A 20,733-nucleotide genomic window follows, 5' to 3' on the forward strand; every position below is an offset into this window, starting at 1 on the left:
GAGGGACTCATGCTTACCTCACTTAATGCCATGTGGCCTTCATAATGTATAGGGGTGGAGCGGCTGGCTGTCCTTTCTGAACGTGCTCTCCAGATATCTGCCCTAATGTAGTCTGGATAGTTCCTAAAGTTGAATCTAAGTGGAATTAAAATGAGCAGAGTGAAAAGTGTCTTTCCTAAAGAGGAAAATATTTGTAGCTCAGGGTTGAAAGTAGAATTCCTTGGTGCTCCCCGAGCTTGGTGGTTTCCTTGCAGACGTTTCATTATCTAAACTAGGTAACAGCATGATTTTATGTTGTCCAGAGTCATTTTATAGTTGAGATGGGCCACATATAATAAATAAATAAATATGCCAAAAAACAAAAACCAAGCTCAGAGAGCATCAAATAATAGCATCAGCGTCCTTCCTTTATATTAAGATATTAGTGGTTGCAAAAACCTGAAAAAAGTGGTTAAAAGAAATTCCAATGTTTAGTGAAGCTGTTGAAATATTTCCCTTGTCTTGCAACAACAATAATATGACTATTGATAGGCATGAATAATGAACGGATGAGTGCTACACCCCCCCCCTTGCCCAGTCTACTGCACTACGCATAGGCTGAGAAACAAATCCTTGCTGCTCAAAGTGAGGAATTGAAGCAGAGCTGTTCTTCTGTAGGCAGCACAAAAAGGTGTGGTTTATTTAGTTTTAGCTTCTCCAGAGTTAGTTTGGTGTACTGTGGTGGTTAAGGTACCAGGCTGGAAACAGACTCTTGAGTTCTAGTCCTGCCTTAGACACAAAGCCAACCGGGTGCCCCAAGCTAAGAAGCAGGCAATGACACCCCATAGGCAATCACAAGGAATCAACAGTGGCTGGTAGGCAGGCAGAGATCGACTGGATTGATTTGCGTGAACCTAGCCTAGTTGGTAGGCACCAAACTGATTTGTTTGGCCACAAGATACGGAGGGAACCCAGTTAGTTGCCTTAAAGCTACGCTGGCTCAGGAATTCTGGGAGTCGAAGTCTACGAGTCATAAAAGAGCCAAGGTTGCCTACCCCTGCCTTAAAGCAAAGTTGATTATTTTGTAGAACCCAAGTACTAAGCGAGAAGGAACAAACGGCGTTTGCCTTGAGTTCTCCGAAGAGTTCCTGGCTGTTTTCGGTCATTTCTGTCTAGCCTGTATTAGGGGAAGAGAGCTGGGAATCCACCCGTGCTGAGCTGCGGGGTTTCTCGCCTCTCGGACTGCTTGTCCAAGATAGGAAAGGTGGCAGCCTGTCAGAGCTCACTTTTTGCAGCGGTCCCTCCCACTCCCGCTCAGGAGCGTCCTCGTCGCCCAAGCAACAGCGGCGCCGACCAAAACACTTCGGGGAAAGAAGAGCCGGCGGGCATGGGGGTCAAAGAGGAGGACCAGGAACCGGACCAGGAATGCGCCCCAGAATCGAATCCCCGCGCACAGCTGCTTGGGGAGCGGGTGGCGCGCAGCTTGCGAGTGGAGCCGGAGCGCTGGGCGCGTTGCCTGGAGTCTCCCGAAGCGCGGCTGCTGCTGCGCGCCTTCCTCGATACTGAGCCTGCCGGGCGGCTTCTGTTTGTCACGCAAGGCACAGCGGGCCAGTTGACGCTGGCCGAGGAGTTGGGTTTGGCGCCCACCGCCGGTCGCTCTTCGAAAGGAGTCTTCCTGCTGCGCCTCGCCTCCGGAGCCCTGCGCTCGCCTCCCGCCCCCGGGCAACTGCTTTATGGAGAACTGTCGGTAGCCGCCCTTGACCACCTCGCCACTCTGGTGGAAGAGGTAGGTACGGTAGGCAGCGCGGCGGGCTCTCTCTGGGCGTCTCGCAGCTTTGGGAGATTCAACTCTCAGATCTGAGCTGCAAAATTTCGAGGGGCCGCTAGATGGCGCAAATACAGAAAAAGCCTGGACTACCCCCCCCCCCCCGGTAGAGATGGCAAACAATTGCGTGACAGGCGCAACTTAACACCCGCTGCTTCTTTGGAGGCATCCTTGACCTGCAGCTCATTAACCACCCACCACCCCTCCTGCCAGTATCTTGTTATAAGAAATGCTGGGCAGCCTTCTGTCTACACTTAGTATTTGGCAAGGGGTGAGGTAAGATGAGGAAGGCAAGAAAAGTAAACGGGGCTGTGCTGAGCACGTGGACGGAATAGCAATTATCTGTATTTTCCCCAATTGTTTCATGTTTGTGTTGTGATTATTTTCCCCCTTGCAGCGTTAGGTTTATTCTTGTAAACACTGTAATTTTACGTTAGGTTTGGGGCTTATTCAGTTCTTTCTTTCTTTCTTTCTTTCTTTCTTTCTTTCTTTCTTTCTTTCTTTCTTTCTTTCTTTCTTTCTTTCTTTCTTTCTTTCTTTCTTTCTTTCTTCTAGTGGAAGTTATTGTCAGGTAATTATACCCAGGATCAACATAATCACACACAAATATTGTATTTGAAAATGAACAGAACATGTATTTGAAAATGATTACCATTTTAATTATATTGATAAAACCTGGTATCATGTAGCTAAAATCCACTCTGTCTATGTTTAGACATTTGTTGAAGACAACAATATATTTGCTTAATTTTACCCTATATGGGAGATGTCCGCATTTGACATGTGAGGATGTATAAAATTTGTTGTCACATGACTAATTATGGCCAATAACAAGCTTTTAATCCTTGTCTGGTTTGATGGCCATTATTTTTTCATAAGCTGGAATGAAAAAAAACTTGATTTTTATTCCTAGAAGATCTTTTAGTGCCTGAATTCACATTGGTGCCAGTTTCAGTAGGAGTGTTCCCTGTTCCATATCAGCATACGCTTTCCAATCAATTTAGTGACTTGCTAAATGGTTCAGATCTTGTTTTACCTTCTTAGCTACAATATGGAAAACAATAACAACAAAATAAAAAAAATTTTATGTTGATAAGTACCATTTGAACTTGACCTTCTATATTTTGACAGTATAAGAAAAAAATTGATGTTAGTGATATATTTTATTAATTTGCTGGCTGTAAATGTTAACTGATCACAGTTTTCTACGTTAGAAAGAGTTAGAAGAGGGAAGAGGGAATAGGTATTTGGGTTTTTTTCCTGCAAATGCTGATGAATAAGAATATACAACTTTAGATCACAAAGCAAGAAAATGAAGACTGAGACCAGGTACCCATGCATTTCCTGGAATTGTCTGTTGGACAGGAGAATATAAACTCTTTTTGTATTAAGAGCTGAATTACTACAGGTATATCCTGCTGGGGGCCATATGATATGCCAGGTGGTGAAACAATCCATTTCTAACTGCCAGGAAAGAGACAGATTATTTTTCATGGAAGATTGGCTTGCTTGCAAAGTGCTTTTGAAATTAGGCTACTTACTCAGATCAGCAGGTGCCTATTCCTGAGTCTGCTGATGCGAAAGGTCTCAGCCTATTGACCATGCTAGTCAAAACAGATAATAGTAGATATCTAGGGACATCCTCTCTCTCTCTCTCTCTCTCTCTCTCTCTCTCTCTCTCTCTCTCTCTCTCTCTCTGTGTGTGTGTGAATAGAGCCAAGATGATGGCCATCACTGTGCAATTGAAACATTGACCTTTTTTTTTTTTTTTACATCTGTCAATGCCCATATAAAAGGGACAGGACTTCAATTGCATGATGATAGCTGCAGCTTGTCTTTTTTCTTTTTTACATCCCTCTCCCCATTTGGAATTGGTATAAGTTCAAATGCTGATTATTTGTGAAAGAAAGACGTTGACTGATGGGCATCTCTGTGATGGATGTAATGTGTAATTTCCTTCAAATGAATAATTATAATCTGCCTTAATGCAAGATGACAATGTGTTTCACGGTCTCCCTATGTCATTTTCTAATGACAAATTAACTTTATTAGACCTATAAATAGCTGCTGTATATCTAATATGATAACAGTAAGTGTTACTGTGTTGTGAGCGTTTTCAAGGTTTAATGTTAACATTTGATGTCTTAGCCGAAGAAACGCAGGCATCACAATTTTGTTTGGGATACATCAAATAATTAAGGAGCAAGAATATGCATTCACATGATATGGTTATTTATCCCTTTAATAAAATGCATTTCTTAGAAACTTATTAAATGTTCTTTTACCAGTAACTGATTGCATCTCAAATGGATTACAGAGATTGGTTAGAGAAGCAAAGGACAAGAAGGCTAAGAGCTCACTGATCACTGTTTAGTTTTAGTTGTTTTAGAAATCTTTAGATTTGGAATGAGAAAAATAGTTTGGAATGTGCATGGCTCACATATAGACAGAAATGCCTGCCAAATTAATCATTTCTTTTCAAAGGATTGTACTAGAGCTGCAGTGAGGAGCTGTGTGATCCCGGGAAAAACACAGCTGTTTTAATGAGTTGCAGACCAGCTGCTACCAAGTTCTCTCCCTCATTCCAAAGTATGTCATGACCTCATAACATAGTTCTGCTTGGTCTGATAGTTTGTCATTTCATTGCTGTAGACCTATGTGCATTTATCATTGTGGAATAACAATGGTACTTGTTTCTGAATAGATGTCACCACACAAGTCCTTTCATTTCCCCTGCTTTCCCACGTATTATTACTTTGTTTACCTCATATGTCTATATGTTATCTTTACAACATATTTTATTTCTTCTGCTTTATGTTTACACTTCACTGTGTCTTCTGTATGGATGGAGGACAGCAGATACTGGAATTATATATTTGCATATATTCATGTGAATACAGCAGAATTAAAGTAAACCATGGCCTAATATTAATTTTGGGAGCAGGTGAATTTTTGCTTTGGTCTTTAATACTTGACAATAGATAATGGTGATAATCTTCCAAGTTCAAAGAACTGAATTTTCCCTCATTAATTGGTATTTGCTTTTTCTGTAAAGATATTCTCAGAATTGAAGTTTTTTTTATTTTTACTCAATTCTATTAGATCTACATCTAATCTGATGTTATCTGCTGCTCGCCTAGTTTTTATAAATCCTGCTTGATCCTTTTTAATAACAAACAATATTTGCTAACACTGCTTAACTGCTAACATTTTTAATAACAAACGCTATAGCTTGCTGTAATATATTTGCTGACACTGTTGTTATAATATTTGTATCAACATTAACAATGAGATTGGATGATAATTAGTCTAGTTGATGTGATCTTTACCTGGTTTTGGTATAACTATAATATAAGCCTGATTAAATACTGATGATAAAATTCATTTATCAAATATCTCTTCATACACGTGATAAAGAATTGGTACCAAAAGATCTATAAATATTTTATACACTCAGTAGGGAATCCATCTAATCGTGGTGTTTTACCACTTGCCATTTCAAAAATTATTTGTTTAATCTCTACCTCAGATAATGGAGCATATAAAAGTTGTTTAATTTGCTAAAGTTGCTAAATGTGATTGATTAATTTTATTTAAAAAGTCTTCTATATCTTCATTTGCTATATTTTCTGGCTTACTGTATAATTCTGAATAAAATGTTAATTGACAATTTATAGCACTGAACTTTTAAATATTTTATCTTATTCACCTATGATAATGGAATTTTTATGCTGTTCTTCTTTTGTTTTAAATGATTAGTCTAGATCTTACCAGATGTTTCACCATTTTCTCAGGATCTCTGTCATAAAATGTTAATATAAATTCTCTTAGCTGTAATGTCATAGTAGTTAATTCATATTTCTTTTTCTGTATTTCTTTATACAAACTGTAGATGGCGATCTAACCATATGTGTCCATAAATATTTCAATTAATGTTTTAAATTATTTTCTCTTTTATTTTTAATTTTATTTTTGTATGTTGTGTAAGCAATAATTCTACCGTGAACATATGCCTTATATGCTTCTTATTCAAAAATTCACATTTCTGAATTCAAACCAAAATATGTTCTTTACCTCCCTTTATTGTACAAATTCTTTATCATTCAATAAAGCAACATTAAAATTTTAATTCTTATTAATTTCTTAATATATTAACCAGTTTCTGAAACACACAATTCATAGTAATTGCATTATGATCAGATACACAACAAAAATCAATAGTACACTTTTGAATTTGGTAATACAAGGTTTATAATATTGTATTAAAAATGATCAAGCCTATAGATTATATTCAGAATAAATATGGGATTAAAAAGTTTCATCTAGCTTATGAGTAAATTTCAGATTAGTATTGATAGTATAATAACTCATTTTAGGTTTGGTATTAGTATGGTTTAATTAATATTGACTTGTTTATATTATTCTTTTTGTTTTAATTTGCTTATATTTATTCTAAATGGGAATTAAAGTATTTTATGGATTCGGTTACTTATATAGTTGGGTAATGTTATTTAGAATTTGATTATCAATTTGTAACCCTGTACTCACCTCTGGGAAGTGGGAGGGGGGGTTAGGGGTGAGTGGGTTTTGGGATATTGTATATTGTATAAAACCTTTCAATAAAAAAAAATGATCAAGCCTAAAAAAATTCTCATGCACACCTATATAGAATGTGTATTTTCTTTTGGCTGGATAATGAAACGCTAGGGGTCTAGTAAATTCAGTTCTTCTGTACAAATTTGAATTGTTTCTGTCACTAATGGTTTTTTTGCCAGTGTAATTCTATCAAGCTCATGATCCAATATTTCACTGAAATCTTTTCCTATTATCACTTTATCATAAATACACATATACAAATGCTGAAAACATTAATAAAACATAACAGGGGAATCTAAATTTGGTCCATAAACATTAGCCATTTTTCTTGGTATTTGCCATTTTAGGACACAAAATTAAATAATGCTCATTTACAACAGTTTGTACATCAATTGGAAATCCTTTATGAATTAAAATGGCCACGCCTTTAGCTTTGGTTGAAATATCTGTGAGATAAACTATCCCGTCCAATCCTTCATTAATAAATCAGTTTTTTATAGATAAGCAAAGTCTGCCCTTAATGATTATAAATATGATGAGTTTATGCTTTGTTTTTTGGAATTCACACAACCCTTTTACATTAAGACTAACTTTAAGACTAAGATTAAGACTAACTTAATCCATTTTATTTTGGCCCACTTATTAATACCAGTACCAATTGATTTTATGGCATATACCATTTGAGAAATAAGTAATAATACATTTTTCTATTTAAATATTTAGCATATTTTCTGGCATTGCTCATAGATGTAAAGTCTTCATAAAGATCAAATTTAGCATTCAAATACCACTCTCTAGGTCAGCGCTTCTCAACGTTTGTGTGACGGCGACCCCCGTCACACAAACGTTATGCGCATGCGTGGCGTGGCGCGCATGGGGGCAGGGCCCCCGCGCGCGCCACGCATGCGTGGCGGTGCCCCACACGCATGGCATGCATGCGTGGCGCCCCCTGGACGCGCGCCCCCCCATGCGCGGCGCGCATGTGTGGTGCCACCCCCCGGGGGCGCGCCGCCGCCCCCATGCACGGCACGCATGCGCGGCGGTGGCCCCGGAGGGGACAAAATGGCGGATCATCGCTTTGGTGACCCCCGAAAAGTGGTCGATCGACCCCAAATGGGGTCGCGACCCATAGGTTGAGAACCGCTGCTCTAGGTATATGTAGAATCTATATTTAAAAGAAAAAAGAAGGTAATTATGTGCATAAAAATAAAAGAACAAGCAAATTAAAGAAATTTTTAAAAATCCCCTAAAAAGTATGTATAAGTAAAAGAAAGAAAGAAGGAAAGAAAGAAGGAATAATCGAACAACTTGAAGATTTCCCAAAGGGATGGCTCAGTAATTTCATTTCTCTTTTTATTTCTCTTTTTTGTAATTTCTCAAAATTACAAGACATTATTAGTTAAAAATATATTAAAAATAAACAATAGAATTGTTATTAAAAATAAACAATAGAGTTGCCAGTAGGCCTAGACTCTATACCTTGAAAGTAACCAAAATACAAGCAAAAAAAGAATGCAGGAAAAAATAATTCAGAGGTAGAGTTTTTTAAAAGGACATTTTTACTATAGAACTGAAGGCAAACTTAAATTCTCCCGCAATAGATTCCAGGGAATGAAACAGAATCAGGCTTTTCCATCAGGAGATTTGAAAGAAAGGATAAAGACCTCTGCATTCAAAGGATTCTTTAATCTGTGAATCAAATCTTAGTGATTAACACAGAATGTGGCTAGAAAACACTAGAAACATTGAAGTTGTAATGATCTGGTGAGACTTGGAGCTTTTGAAAACATTTATTTTTTTCTGAAATTTCCTTAATTAAATTGGGTAAATTGATATCTTTCTTTGATTAAACCCCACTTCAAAGGACATTTGACTGATTTCTGGTTAAAGATATATAAAATTTCTTCTCTTGTGGTAACAACAGGAAATTGCACAATAATAACGTTGGAACTAGTTCCAGTCTTCCTTCTCGATAAAGGACTTTTAATCACATGATCAATCTTGATTGCAAAATCTGTTCCCCCAAAAAGGAGCTTTCTGAACAAAATCTTCTATAAATTCAGCCAGGTTTGATTGACTTGAAGGGTTATCAATGCCAGTCATGTGTAAATCTTTCCTATGCAATAACTAAGTAATTTATTTATCCAAATATGACTGCTTGCTTACTGGTTTCATGGGCAATCAATCCTTATAGTAAGCTAATCTTTTTTTTTTTTTTACATCCATTTTAAATCACATTTACGCTCTACCAGATCTTGCTGGATCAGCTTCAGTACTGTACCTGCACCAGGATCTCTTTTAAGCCATTAGCTTCGAAGGAAGTAGTAGTGTGGCTGCTCCTGACAAAACTTTCCCTATAACTGGTCATGTTTAAAAGTCTCTATTAAATGTCCCATCTTCTGATATATGGGTGGACATTGAGAAAGTGGTGGCAAGGCAGCTATTGAACATCACTGTGCATGTTGACCTAAATAGGAAAACTATCCTTCTTTCTTGTTCTAGACTTCTTAGCAACATTCAGTAAAATTGACAGTGCTATCCTTCTGGACCACTTTCAAGAATTGGGAACTGGGAGTAATATTCTATAGCAAAGCTACTCTTATTTGAAAGGGGGGGTTACAACTGGTAGTCATAAAGGGGCAGAGATTAAACTCCTGTGAGATTTGGTGCGCGGTTCCCCAGGCTTGGTCCTCTCCCCTTCAGTTCTTGAGGATCCCCTAGACATATATGATTTGAATTTCCATATTTTTCATCCAAGGTGGTCAAAGAGGAATATCTAGTTTCTTGGGGTTAATAGATTAATGCCTTTTTAATGCAATGTTTCGTGGAGATTATTTGCTTGTAGCTATTTCCATATGTCTGTTCTGACTAGAAACCCAGGAAACTGACTAGAAACCCTTGGTGCAGAAAACTTTCAAAGACTACAAAATGGTTATTTGGTTCTTTTGTTAGAAAATCCAGAAACCAGAAGATTTGATACAATATTTTTTGTTGCTTCTCCTATATCAGTTTTGTAACAGGGTGTATTTGAATGCTTCCAGGTAATGATGCCTCTCTTGGTGAACCAGAAAAACCATCACAGTTGGCCCAACGTAGTATCCCAAGATGTCATTAATCATGTCTGCTCTCTGAAAAGGAGTGTTTTTGTGATGGTTGGCCAAATTAGAGGAAAAACATTGTTATCTCTTCCTATTGAGCCTGAGAGGGACAGATACATTAACTCTGACAATGAGAAAAAGTAAGTTGTAATGCTTTAATTATTGATTTAAGTGGTCATTTTCAAGAAACTGCATTTTTGACTTTAATCTATAAATTGTTGAATGAATAGAAACAGAAGCATGGAAATGTAAACATGTGCAAATAATGTGAGTCAGTAATAATAATTTTGTTTTCTGTTATTTCGTTGAAAGTAGGAATTTATATTTTGCCTTATATTTGGTTTCTATATTACAATGAGAAACAAAGTTGATCTGCTGATACTTTTGTTTTTTGCAGTACTGAATTGGCAGATAAGTCTATAATTCACGCAATTGAGTCTTCTGTTATTGAATGGACCCACCAGATCCAGACTGTTCTTAAGAGACAGTCTTCAGAACTGCTTTTGCAAGGCAAAGATCCCCATCCAAATGTGGAGTTGGATTTTTGGAAAAATAGGTACTGTATATTGTTAAGCTCATTCCATAATGACATCTAAATGAAGTAGAAAGAGCTAAGGCTTTGTGGTTGTCAGTTGCAAAACCAGGTCATTAGCCCTGGCTTCTAACTGATCTGGAGGAAAAAGCTGAAAAGCAGAAGCATCCATTTACATAAGAAAAACTTAAGTTGTACAGTTTCTAATTTTCTGGTTGACACAAAGAATAAACTTTCTCTCTTAAATTCATTTGTCCTAGGAAGATGTGCTGCAAGATAGCATGTTATTTAATTAGTTATTTAATAAATTTGCTCATACCTTCTTCATTATACGTTGCAGATACGAGGATCTGCAGTGTATTTATAGCCAACTAAAAGCCAGAAGAATTTTGACTATGCTAGACCTACTAGATAAGGTGCAAAGCACTTACTTTCCAGCATTCAGATCCATCTTCAGTGATGTCGAAGCAGGTAGGGCTGTTAAATTTTGGAATTATTGTGATTAAGCAAAGTTTATTGTAATTATTTGGTCAACCTCTATACATAAAAGTCAACCTCTACAAAAGTTATAAGATTTACTTCTTGTATAAAACATTATCACAAGAGTTTTGTTTCACGATTTCTAGAGATAATGATGCATGGCATTAAATTTCAAAGATTAATCTTCAATTAATGAAGATCGTGACTTTTTAGACAAAGGCACATTTGGAATTTTTATAAAGGTCATGCACTTCATCACAAAATTATTGCTTGGGTATACTTTAAGAAAACAATTGTCTTGATGGGTGCAATCAATCAATTTATTTACTGTTTTGACCACTAGTTGTAATAAAAATGGACAATATAGTCAATCCCAAAACATATCAGAGACAAATTTGTGTGGCTAAAATATAACTAACTTTTGAAAAAAAAATTGAATACAGGAGACTGTTTTTTATAGTTAAATGTAATTAATGGAAAATCAGTGGAAAAATTCACTTGCTATCAAAGGAACTTCATATGACCTTTTTATAAGTTTAAAGACTGCATTTGAGTTAATTCCCAGAATTGAGTAAAGCAGGTTGTCCATAAAGCAAACACTTTTTTTAAAAAAAGGTTTTTATTGATTTTTTCCCATACATTCAATAGTATTTACTCAACAAACGTGCTGTCTGAGTTTACATTCACTAATACATATTTAGTTCCTAATCCTTTATTCTTTCCTCTAGCCATCGATAAAATAAGTCCCAAGTTTGATTATATTCCGTTTCTTCTTTTTCTTTCAGTCTCAGAGTCAGTCTATCTCTGTGCATTCTAATATTTTTTTAATTATTTCTTCATCTGATGGTATTCCTTCATTCTTCCAATATTGCGCAAATATAATTCTTGCCGCTGTTGTAACATGTAAAGTCAAATATATGCTTTGTTTACCAGTCTTTTCTGGCATTATACTTAATAAAAAAAGTTCAGGTTTAAATTCTATGTGTTCTCCCAACATCTTTTCTAGCCAGGCATAACTCTTTGCTTTGGCACATGTCCACCAAACATCATAATAAGTGCCTGACTTATGTTTGCATTTCCAATATCTATCTGACATGCTTTTAAACATTTTTGCTAGTCTTGCTGGTGGCAAGTACCATCTATAAAACATTTTATATACATTTTTTTTTGTAGGAAGTTGACATTGTCAGTTTATAATTTCTTTCCCATAAATTTTGCAATTTTTCTAATTCTATATTATATCCAAATTTTTTTGCCCATCTTATCATTGTTTCTTTAACTTGTTCTCTTTCCATTTTCAAAGTTAATAAAAAATTATAAATGTTCTTAGTTTCTCATCAGAAGTTAACAATATCTTATCAAACAGTTTGCTCCTTATAAAATCCATACAGTTTAAAATCTTTATCATATCTAGCTTGCATTTGTAAATGTGCCCACCATGATAAATTGATACCCTGATTTTCCATTTCTTGTTTAGATTTTGAATTCCCTTCAGTGTTTAGAATATCTCTATATGTCCAGATTTTTTTCAAAGTCAACTAAATTTGGGTGTACAAATGCTTCCATTGTTGACAACACTCTGGAATTTTCAGATATATTTTACATTTTATTTTTTCCCATGTTGTTAATAATGCATTTCTTATATAGTGATTTTGGAAGTATTTATGAATTTTATTTCCCCCCTGCCATAAGAAAACATGCCACCCTAATTGTAAATCTTGCCCCTCCAGATATAACAATCTTTTTTTCCTAAGAATTATCCATTCTTGTACTCCTTCATTTAAGAATGTTTGGTTTCTTTCATCAAAGTCTTGTGCCATCCAAACTGAGTCCAGTCAGTATCTTGTACTATTGCAGTTTATTAAGATCTCTTCTGGCATTAACCATCTGAAGTTTATACCTTTTGCAATTAGCTTTGTAGTTAAGAAGTGGTATTGTCTTCGGGTGTCTCTTACTCTCTTGGGGATCTGCTTTAACACCACAATTTCTTTATTCTTGTATTGTAATAGCTCATCTCTAACTTTTCTCAGTATTTCATCTCCTGTTGTTTTCTTTATGAATCTTACATGAACTTCTCTGGGTAGTTTATATTTCCTTGCATAGCTTGAATTCATTCAAAATATTTCATCTATCTCCATTTGCATCTCTGTTTGGTCTGCTTTCAAAGCCTCTGCCAGGAGATCAATAATCACAACTGCTATATTTTCTTCTCTGTCTTCAGAAATATTTTGAAATCTTAAATAATGTTCTGCTTTTCCATTTCTAAAACCGCCACCACTCCTTCTAGGTTTTGATTTGCTTGTTCTAATTTTTCATTTTCTTGTATTAGTACTTCCATTTTTTTGTCAATATCATCTGATTTATTTTCCATTTTCTGGATTCTTTGTTCATTTTTAACAATCATTTGTTGGTGGGCTTCAAATTGTGTCTTTATATCCAACATTTGTTTGTTTAATTTATCAAAATTACTTTTTGTCTCTTCATGGTTTCTTTGTATGGATTCTTGAATTAATTTTAATGTAGTTTGCATCTCATTTTGAGCAGTGCTTATTTTCTCATGCTGCAACATTGTTTCAATAGATCCCTGACTTGTTGGGCTAGATGTTCCAACAGAAGGTGCAGAGGAAGTTTTTTTCATAAGTCTGGTGAGATTTGATGCACTCATTTATCAAGCCAACTATCTTAGGCTAAAATTCAAACCGTGAAAAGAGCCAACTATTTTAGGCTAAATCCAAATTCTCAAGGAGAGAAAACAAGATAAAAAAAGCAAAAAGAAAAAAAGCCAACTGTCTTAGGCTAAAATCCAGTCATAAAACTGAGCCAACTACTTTAGGCTAAATCCAAATCCTCCAGTCAAATCACAGATATAAAATGCCCGCTGTCTCCAAATAATTCCTGTTTTGGTTATATCCAGAGTCAACAGATATAATTGTAGAGAGTCTTTTCTCATGCAAGATCACATAAAGGCACTTTGTTTACACCAGGTGTTGTTTCAAGGTCAAACACTTTTCAAATTCTTTTATTATTTGATAATACTGTAGTATCTCCTTTCACCACTAGATGTCCTCATACACTGTATTGTCTATATCTGGTTTTAAAAGATTGTTACAAAGTTTTCTTTTAAAGTTCTTTGTAGGTTATTTACTCTCGAAATTAATCTAAAAATGTTTCCATGCCCTGTAGATTAGGCAGTCTTTCTTTAAGTCAATCTAAATTCCATTTTTAAGAATTCTTTTATATTCCTTAAAATCCTTTCCCCTCTTGTAATTACTCGGCGCTTTTAACTCTCTTCTCCCCTAATTCTTCTGGGGTTTTTGCTTCGTAGCTTCTTCCCAATTAGGGGATCAGCATTTCTAAGTCCAAAAGGAAAAGGAGTAAAAAAACCAGGCTCACCCAGTTTCAGCATGCTGTTGACAATCAGTTGTTTGGCGGAGCCGCGGTTCTTTGCTTTTTTTCCGGCTGACGATGACTTAGGTTGTCTGTGCTTACCAGGCAGCCTTTCTTCCATCCTTTTGGAAGGTTTCTTCAGTCTGTCTGGATCGACCGCTGTCTGGTCCAGACTCCCAAAGCTTCCCTACTTCGTTGCCCCTCCAGGGCAACTTTCCGACCCCTTGGGGTCGTTGGACCGAACGAAATCAGGCTAAGAAACCGGAGCCCCAGTTTCTTCTACCTGTCTTGTCAAAGCATCAGACCACAAGTCTCTATAAAGCAAACACTCTTACTTCTGATTCTAAAACTTCTGAAAACATTTAAGTGCAAATTAAAAAAGTCCTAAGCTGTTCATTGCTGGAAAATAAATATTCTCATTGTAAGAGTAATACTTCAATCTAAACAATACCACCCACCAGGGGATGTTAAAAAAATGAAGGAAATAATAACTTAGGTACAACAGGCTATAATTCATTATATATTTTTTTTGCTTATGTTTATGTTTGAACATGCTCTCATTTGGGGACATTGAATCCCATAGATCTGTGACTATTGTCTTCCTTTATGGATTTATTTAGTCCTCTACTAACAAAAGTATTGTTATGTATTTACTGTGTCAACAAACATTTTCATCTTAAACTATAAAACTTCTTATCTTGGTGTTGAGCTTTATTTCACTGAGATCCATACTAATTAATGATATAGCTGTACAAAGGTGCTTTGATAAAATGGGTAAGGATGTTGAGATCAGATTCTAAGCTACGGAAAACCCAGACATTCTCAGTACAGCCAAAGTATGGACAGCAACATTTTATTAATTGTCTATGTATGATATATTGATGAAAACGTCATCCACAAGAAAATAAATTTGCAAAAAATCTTATAGCTAGTACAAAAGGAGAAGTAACTTTTACTGCATTAAAAACCTACTTTGAAAAGTCCTGTATTTTACTGACAAATATTATTGTTTGTACATCCAGTGGAGCTCCATTTATGGCAGGGAGATACGATGTATTTATATGATTTTTGAAGAAGGAACCTTTAGAAATTTTTCTAATATTCATTGTATAATTCTCAGTGAACATCTTGTCAAAGTTTAAGTCCACGTTTACACAATTCATTAAACCTCACAAAGAATACAATAAGTAAGATTATGACCAATTCCAAGAAGGAGCAGTTGTTTCAACATGTTTATTGACACAACAATGAATGGTTTGTTTGTTTGTTCTTACATGTGGGTGCTTAATGGCTTTCTAAAGAGAAGAGACTAGACCAGGGGTAGGCAACCTTGGCTCTTTTATGACTCGTGGACTTCAACTCCCAGAATTCCTGAGCCAGCCATGCTGAAGGGAAAGGGAGAGGTTTCCAAGCTGAGCCATTCTGGCTCAGGAATTCTGGGAGTTGAAGTCCACGAGTCATAAAAGAGCTAAGGTTGCCTACCCCTGGACTAGATAGTCATTTAGCGTGCAGTACTGCAGGCCACTTTAGCTGACTGTGTTCAGCAGGTTAGCGGTTCAAATCTCACCAGCTCAAGGTTGACTCAGCCTTCCATCCTTCCGGGGTAGGTAAAATGAGGACCCAGATTGTTGGGGGCAATGTAAATATATATACATTGCTTACTGGTGTACACCGCTTAGAGAGTGCTTGCACTTAAAGCGGTATATAAGTCTCATAAATAAATAAATAAATAAATTTGTCTGAAATGGTATAGGTTCTCCTGCTTGATCAGGGGGATGGACTAGAAGACCTCCAAGATTACTTCCACCTCATTCTATTCTATTCTATTCTATTCTATTCTATTCTATTCTATTCTATTCTATTCTATTCTATTCGCAATTGTGTGACTGTTCAGTGGAACTTTAATTAGATCTATCTGAAAGTTCGAGTAAGCTAATGATCCTTATTGATTTTGAGAATGTTATATCTATGTTTATTGAGAAATTAGCTCTATTTGCACAAGATAGCTTGCCAAAAGAATTCTGCAAATTTTGGAGAAATTTTAAGAACCTTTATATCAGCGGTTCTCAACCTGTGGGTCGTGACCTCATTTGGGGTCAAACAACCATTTCACGGGGGTCGCCAAACAACGCAGTCCGCCATTTTCCCCCCTTTTCCTTAGCTGTGCTACTCCCTTTTATTCTATTGGCTTTTGAAAGCCAATAGAATAGACTCTCTTGAATAGAGTCTAATTCTATTGGCTTTCAAAAGCTAATAGGAATTGTCCAGGCTGCCTCTGCCCTGCTGAGCCCGCCAAAAGTCCCATTCTGCAAATGGTGCTGCAATTTGTCTGCAGCGAAGACGAGCTGTCTGGAAGTTTCCAACCCTCCCTGCTGAGAAACTACTAAAAATGTAAGTAAAAGAGGGCCAGGGGTGGGAGGTGGGAGGCCGGCAGGTGCAGGGAGGGTTGCTGGCATGTGTGGGGCCTGGCGGGTGCCTTACCTCCCTTGGGCTGGGCCAGCTGGTGGCCCAGCCGCTGGTCGGCCTACTCTGTCTCTGCCGCTTGCCAGCTACACCTCAGGTGGCACAGGGGGCGGCACCACACATGCGCGGCACTCCCGGGCAGGGAAAGTCCTCGACTTATGACCGGTTGGGTAGTCCTTGACTTACGATCGGTTGGGGGTCGCGGCATTAAAAAGGTTGAGAACCACTGCTTTATATAGTCTGAGAGTTACTGACTTCATAATGAGTTAACAAACTCAATACTGATGTGTGGGTGATGAATCCATTCAAAGAAATATGTATAGTATAGATACTTTGTGTCAGGATGAAACGGTAGATTGTACCATCCACCCTAATAATGAATGTAAAATCAGTGTTAAACAACATAGAAAGTTGCAGAATAGAGAAGATGCCCTCAGTATATTCATAATTGTAGAGCAAATGTTTATCCGTACTAACACTGTAACTTCCCCAATTTTCTATCTAGTTGAATTAGGTTTCAATGCAGACAAATCATTTTCCCACAAAAGAAGCAAATTGTTGGGATATAATAGAAAAAAAAGCTTTTTACCTGACCATATCAATTAAATCCTGAAACTTAGATAGAAGACATTATAAATATGCAAATATTGCATTAAAAATGAAACAAAAATAAGTAACATGTTAATAAAATGAGATAATTTTATGGATATATTTTTATTAATAATAAATACATTTTATTTGAATGAAATTTGATGTTCTATTTATATTTGAGTTTAAAAGTAAAAAAACATTAATAGTATTAACATTTAAAAAATTAATGACAATAACAATATATAAGTAAGTAGGCAGCAAAATCATTGCAAATGTAAAAAATACTGAAAAACTGGTCACTGAAAGGTTGATGGTTATTGCTGTGTAATATATCAAAGTATTTAAGTATCTGGGAATTACTTTTTAATCCTCTTTGCCTGGAGGAAATAATTAAAAGCTAAAGATTGGTGAATAGAATTCTGTATTTCATAGATAGTAGAGGCCCACTGCCCTAATTGCTGTTAAAATCAAAATGATTAGCCCCCATGATTCCCAGACTTGTCTTTAAAAATACCTTGGACTATGGAAGCAACCTAAATTTTTAAGATCTAGAATTGAGAGAGTACTTTGGGAATGGGCTGAGTGAAATACCATTCATTCATCCTATGTGTGCCTTCTCTCTGATGAGTTTTAATAGTTTGTCATCTAAACTAGTAGAAGGGAGATTTAACAATATCGTAATGCATGCATAATTATGCCCATGGTAACGGGGGAATATTGAATCTGCTTTTTTATTGCATTGCTTATTTTATATCGTTTGACACTGGGGCTTAATAATCCTTTTGCTTCTAAATTGTTCTGGCTGGTCTAATGTGGAGAAAACTCATCTTTTTTTGGTTATGCCTATAGAAGTATCTAATGAAGTAACTGATTTTTGTGTAATTTCCTTTCTAATAAGTGAATAATGATAATACTCTAAATATTGAATAAGTGTATATGTTTATCATATTGATGCCAAGAACACAATTAATCTATTTATACCCATGTGAACTTTGACTTCTAATTCTTCCACTTCCTGGTTTATATTCCCATCATTTTGCTCCTTGCTATGTGTATTGTTCCTTAACCCTAAATCAGTAAGGCTGATTTATAACTTTCTTAAAAAAAATAATAATTTGAGCAGCTGAAATGCTTAAAAGTGAAGCTCTGGTCTCCTACATTAAGCCTAGAAGTATTCAGTAGAATAAAAATGATAATAGATAGATGGAAGCAAATGCTTGATTTCATTCTTCTCCATTTATATAATTTGCAAATGAAATAATAATAAAAGGAACAGGTATCATCAGGCTAGTTTAGAACATAAGAAGTACTGTATTCCCTACTCGTCCCTACAGTCTAATCATAAAAAAATCCTTATAAATCCAGTTCACTGAAATCATGTTAAATAATTTGAGTTTTGTTTGAAAATAATCCCTGTTTCTGTAGCTAACATATGAAAAGAATCTTCGCAAAATATATGAGGGGAGGGTTTGGGAGGATTGCTCAATATATTAGAATTTAAAGCTGCTTATATCTACTACAGGTAGTCCTTGACTTACAACCATTTGTTTAGTGATTGTTTGAAGTTAAAAGGACACTGAAAAAGTGATTTATGACTGCTTTTCACAGTTACGACCATTGCAGCATCCCCGTGGTCATATGATCAAAATTTAGACGCTTGGCAACTGTCATGTATTTATGCAGTGTCCAAGGTCATGTGATCACCTTTGGAAACTTCCTGCAAGCAAAGTCAGTGGGGGAACCAGATTCACTTAACAACTGTGTTACTAACTTAATAACGGCAGTGATTGACTTAACAGCTGTGGCAAACATGGGAAAAATGCACTCAACAATTGTCTTGCTTAGCAACAAAGGTTTGGGGCTTAATTGTGGTCGTAAATTGAGGACTACCTATGTACCACTCACCATTCAAGATTTTAAAAAATCTTCTTTGAGGAACTGCTGAATCTTACAACATACTTATCTTATCTGCAGGAAATTGAGTTATAGGCTGTTACTTTTTGGTGATGTATTTTCTTTGCTTTTCTTTTTCTCAGCAATTTTAAGAAGAGATCCCATTAATTTTAATATCTCATGTTATCTGACTGCATGCAACATAAAGCCAAGATAAATTTGTTGGCACTCTAATTCACAATATGGATACTTGAGGATAAATCCCTTTGAATATAAAATGATTTATTTCCAAGGAATTTTATTTTTATATTGCCATCTAAGAAACACACAAAGATAAGTATTTCTTCTTTAAAAACTATGTTCTTTGTTTTCAAAAATCGCAGCTTTGACTGAAGCCCAGGATATAAATATGTACCTAAAGCCTCTCCAGGGCCCACTGGAAGAAATAGAAAATGTGGAATTTAATGAGGTGAAACCATTATTAAATCGCATGGTTCATATAGTGTGCTTAATATGGGGCACTTCAAAATATTACTGTGCACCTGCTAGGATAATTGTGCTTCTTCAAGAAATCTGCAATCTTCTTATTCAGCAGGTAAGACCTGAAGCAGTTCTAATCCTGTCTGTTTCTTTGTTTGCTTGTTTATCACATTTGGAAACCATCCATCTGCCTCACGGGGCAACTCTGGACAGTGCACAAATAAGGCATAAAAACATAAATGCTATATATAAATATTACATTAGGAGGCAATTCAAACAAAAATAGAATAATTAAATTAAAAATTAAAAAGACTGGGCCAGGCCTTCAAGGTGCTAACTAGCCCCATGACTGCATGCTGCTCTTCATGCCTCAAACAAAATGGCAGAGCCTATTTTTCAGACATTTTCAAAAGATCAGGAGAGGGGGGGCTACCTCACCTCTGGAAGGAGGACGTTCCAGAGGGTGGGGGCAATGGCAGAGAAAACTCTTCTCCTGGAATCACAGGGTCTATAACATACCTTCCCTGCCTGACCTGGGATGGGCTGATATAATAGGGCAAAGAAGGTTCCACAGGTAATCTGGCCTCATGCCATGTAGGGCTTTAAAGGTCATAAACAACAGTTTGAGTTGGACCCACAAGCTAACCAATACCCAATGCAACTCATGTACCAGAGGTGTTACATATGTTGTCCTTGGGACACCCAAGATTGCTCACGCAGCCACCTTATGTACCAGATGAAGCTTCTGGATACCTTTCAAGGGTAGCCCCATGTAAAGCATATTGTAGTAGTCCAGACAGGAGATGGTCAGGGCATGAATGTCCAAGGGAAAAGCTTCCCTATCTAGGAAAGGGCGTAGTTAGTGCACAACACAAAGTTGAGCAAAAGCGCTCCTAGACACCTGTTTTGAGCAGGAACCATGAGCCCCGGAGGACCCACACATACATTATATACCAGGTCTGTGAGACATGAGATCGTCTGCAGAATCTTTTCAGGATAAACCTATTTTGCCAGCACATCTGAAATAGTTGATTCTTGCCACCTGTCATATCAAGAAGAGTTGTAAGATTTAAAGTTCGGCTACCTATTTGGCCCCTAAAATCAGTGGTACATCTCTCACTGTTGCAATCACATTGCTAAGAGATTCTTTGCACCTCATGTTCACAACACTGATAGCATAATTATGGTTCGTTAAATAGAATGGTTTAAGAACATAGGATGCTGCTAGCAGGAAGTTGTTATTGTGCATTCAGTCTCCTTCGTTCTTGGAATTTCATGTGAAATTTTAGCCTCCTTCTCTTTTTCCACTGCTGTTTTAATTTCTTTTCTTATCAAACATAAAATCAATTAAAAGGGAAGAAATAGAACATATATGCAATACTTTTTGATTGGTATATAAGGAGCTTATG

At 36.5% G+C, this 20,733-nt stretch overlaps 1 protein-coding gene across 4 annotated transcripts in view; it reads left to right on the forward strand.

Moving 5' to 3' along the window:
* Nucleotides 1-862: 862 nt before the first annotated feature.
* The window catches only part of DNAH9 (dynein axonemal heavy chain 9), a 232,556-nt gene continuing 212,685 nt past the window's right edge, over nt 863-20,733 (forward strand). For 2 of the 4 annotated variants that reach the window (XM_039359501.1, XM_039359502.1), the window contains exons 1-5: nt 864-1,765; nt 9,442-9,638; nt 9,896-10,054; nt 10,371-10,501; nt 19,228-19,439. In XM_039359501.1, the coding sequence (XP_039215435.1) occupies nt 1,367-1,765; nt 9,442-9,638; nt 9,896-10,054; nt 10,371-10,501; nt 19,228-19,439 (1,098 nt within the window). In that variant the 5' untranslated portion in view covers nt 864-1,366. Of the gene's footprint in view, nt 1,766-4,288; nt 4,394-9,441; nt 9,639-9,895; nt 10,055-10,370; nt 10,502-19,227; nt 19,440-20,733 lie in introns of all 4 variants that reach the window. The other 2 variants (XM_039359503.1, XM_039359504.1) reach the window with 2 other exon arrangements.

This window comes from Crotalus tigris, unplaced genomic scaffold, assembly GCF_016545835.1.
Source record: "Crotalus tigris isolate CLP2741 ecotype Arizona unplaced genomic scaffold, ASM1654583v1 scf7180000019078.1875890, whole genome shotgun sequence".
Lineage (NCBI taxonomy): Eukaryota > Metazoa > Chordata > Lepidosauria > Squamata > Viperidae > Crotalus > Crotalus tigris.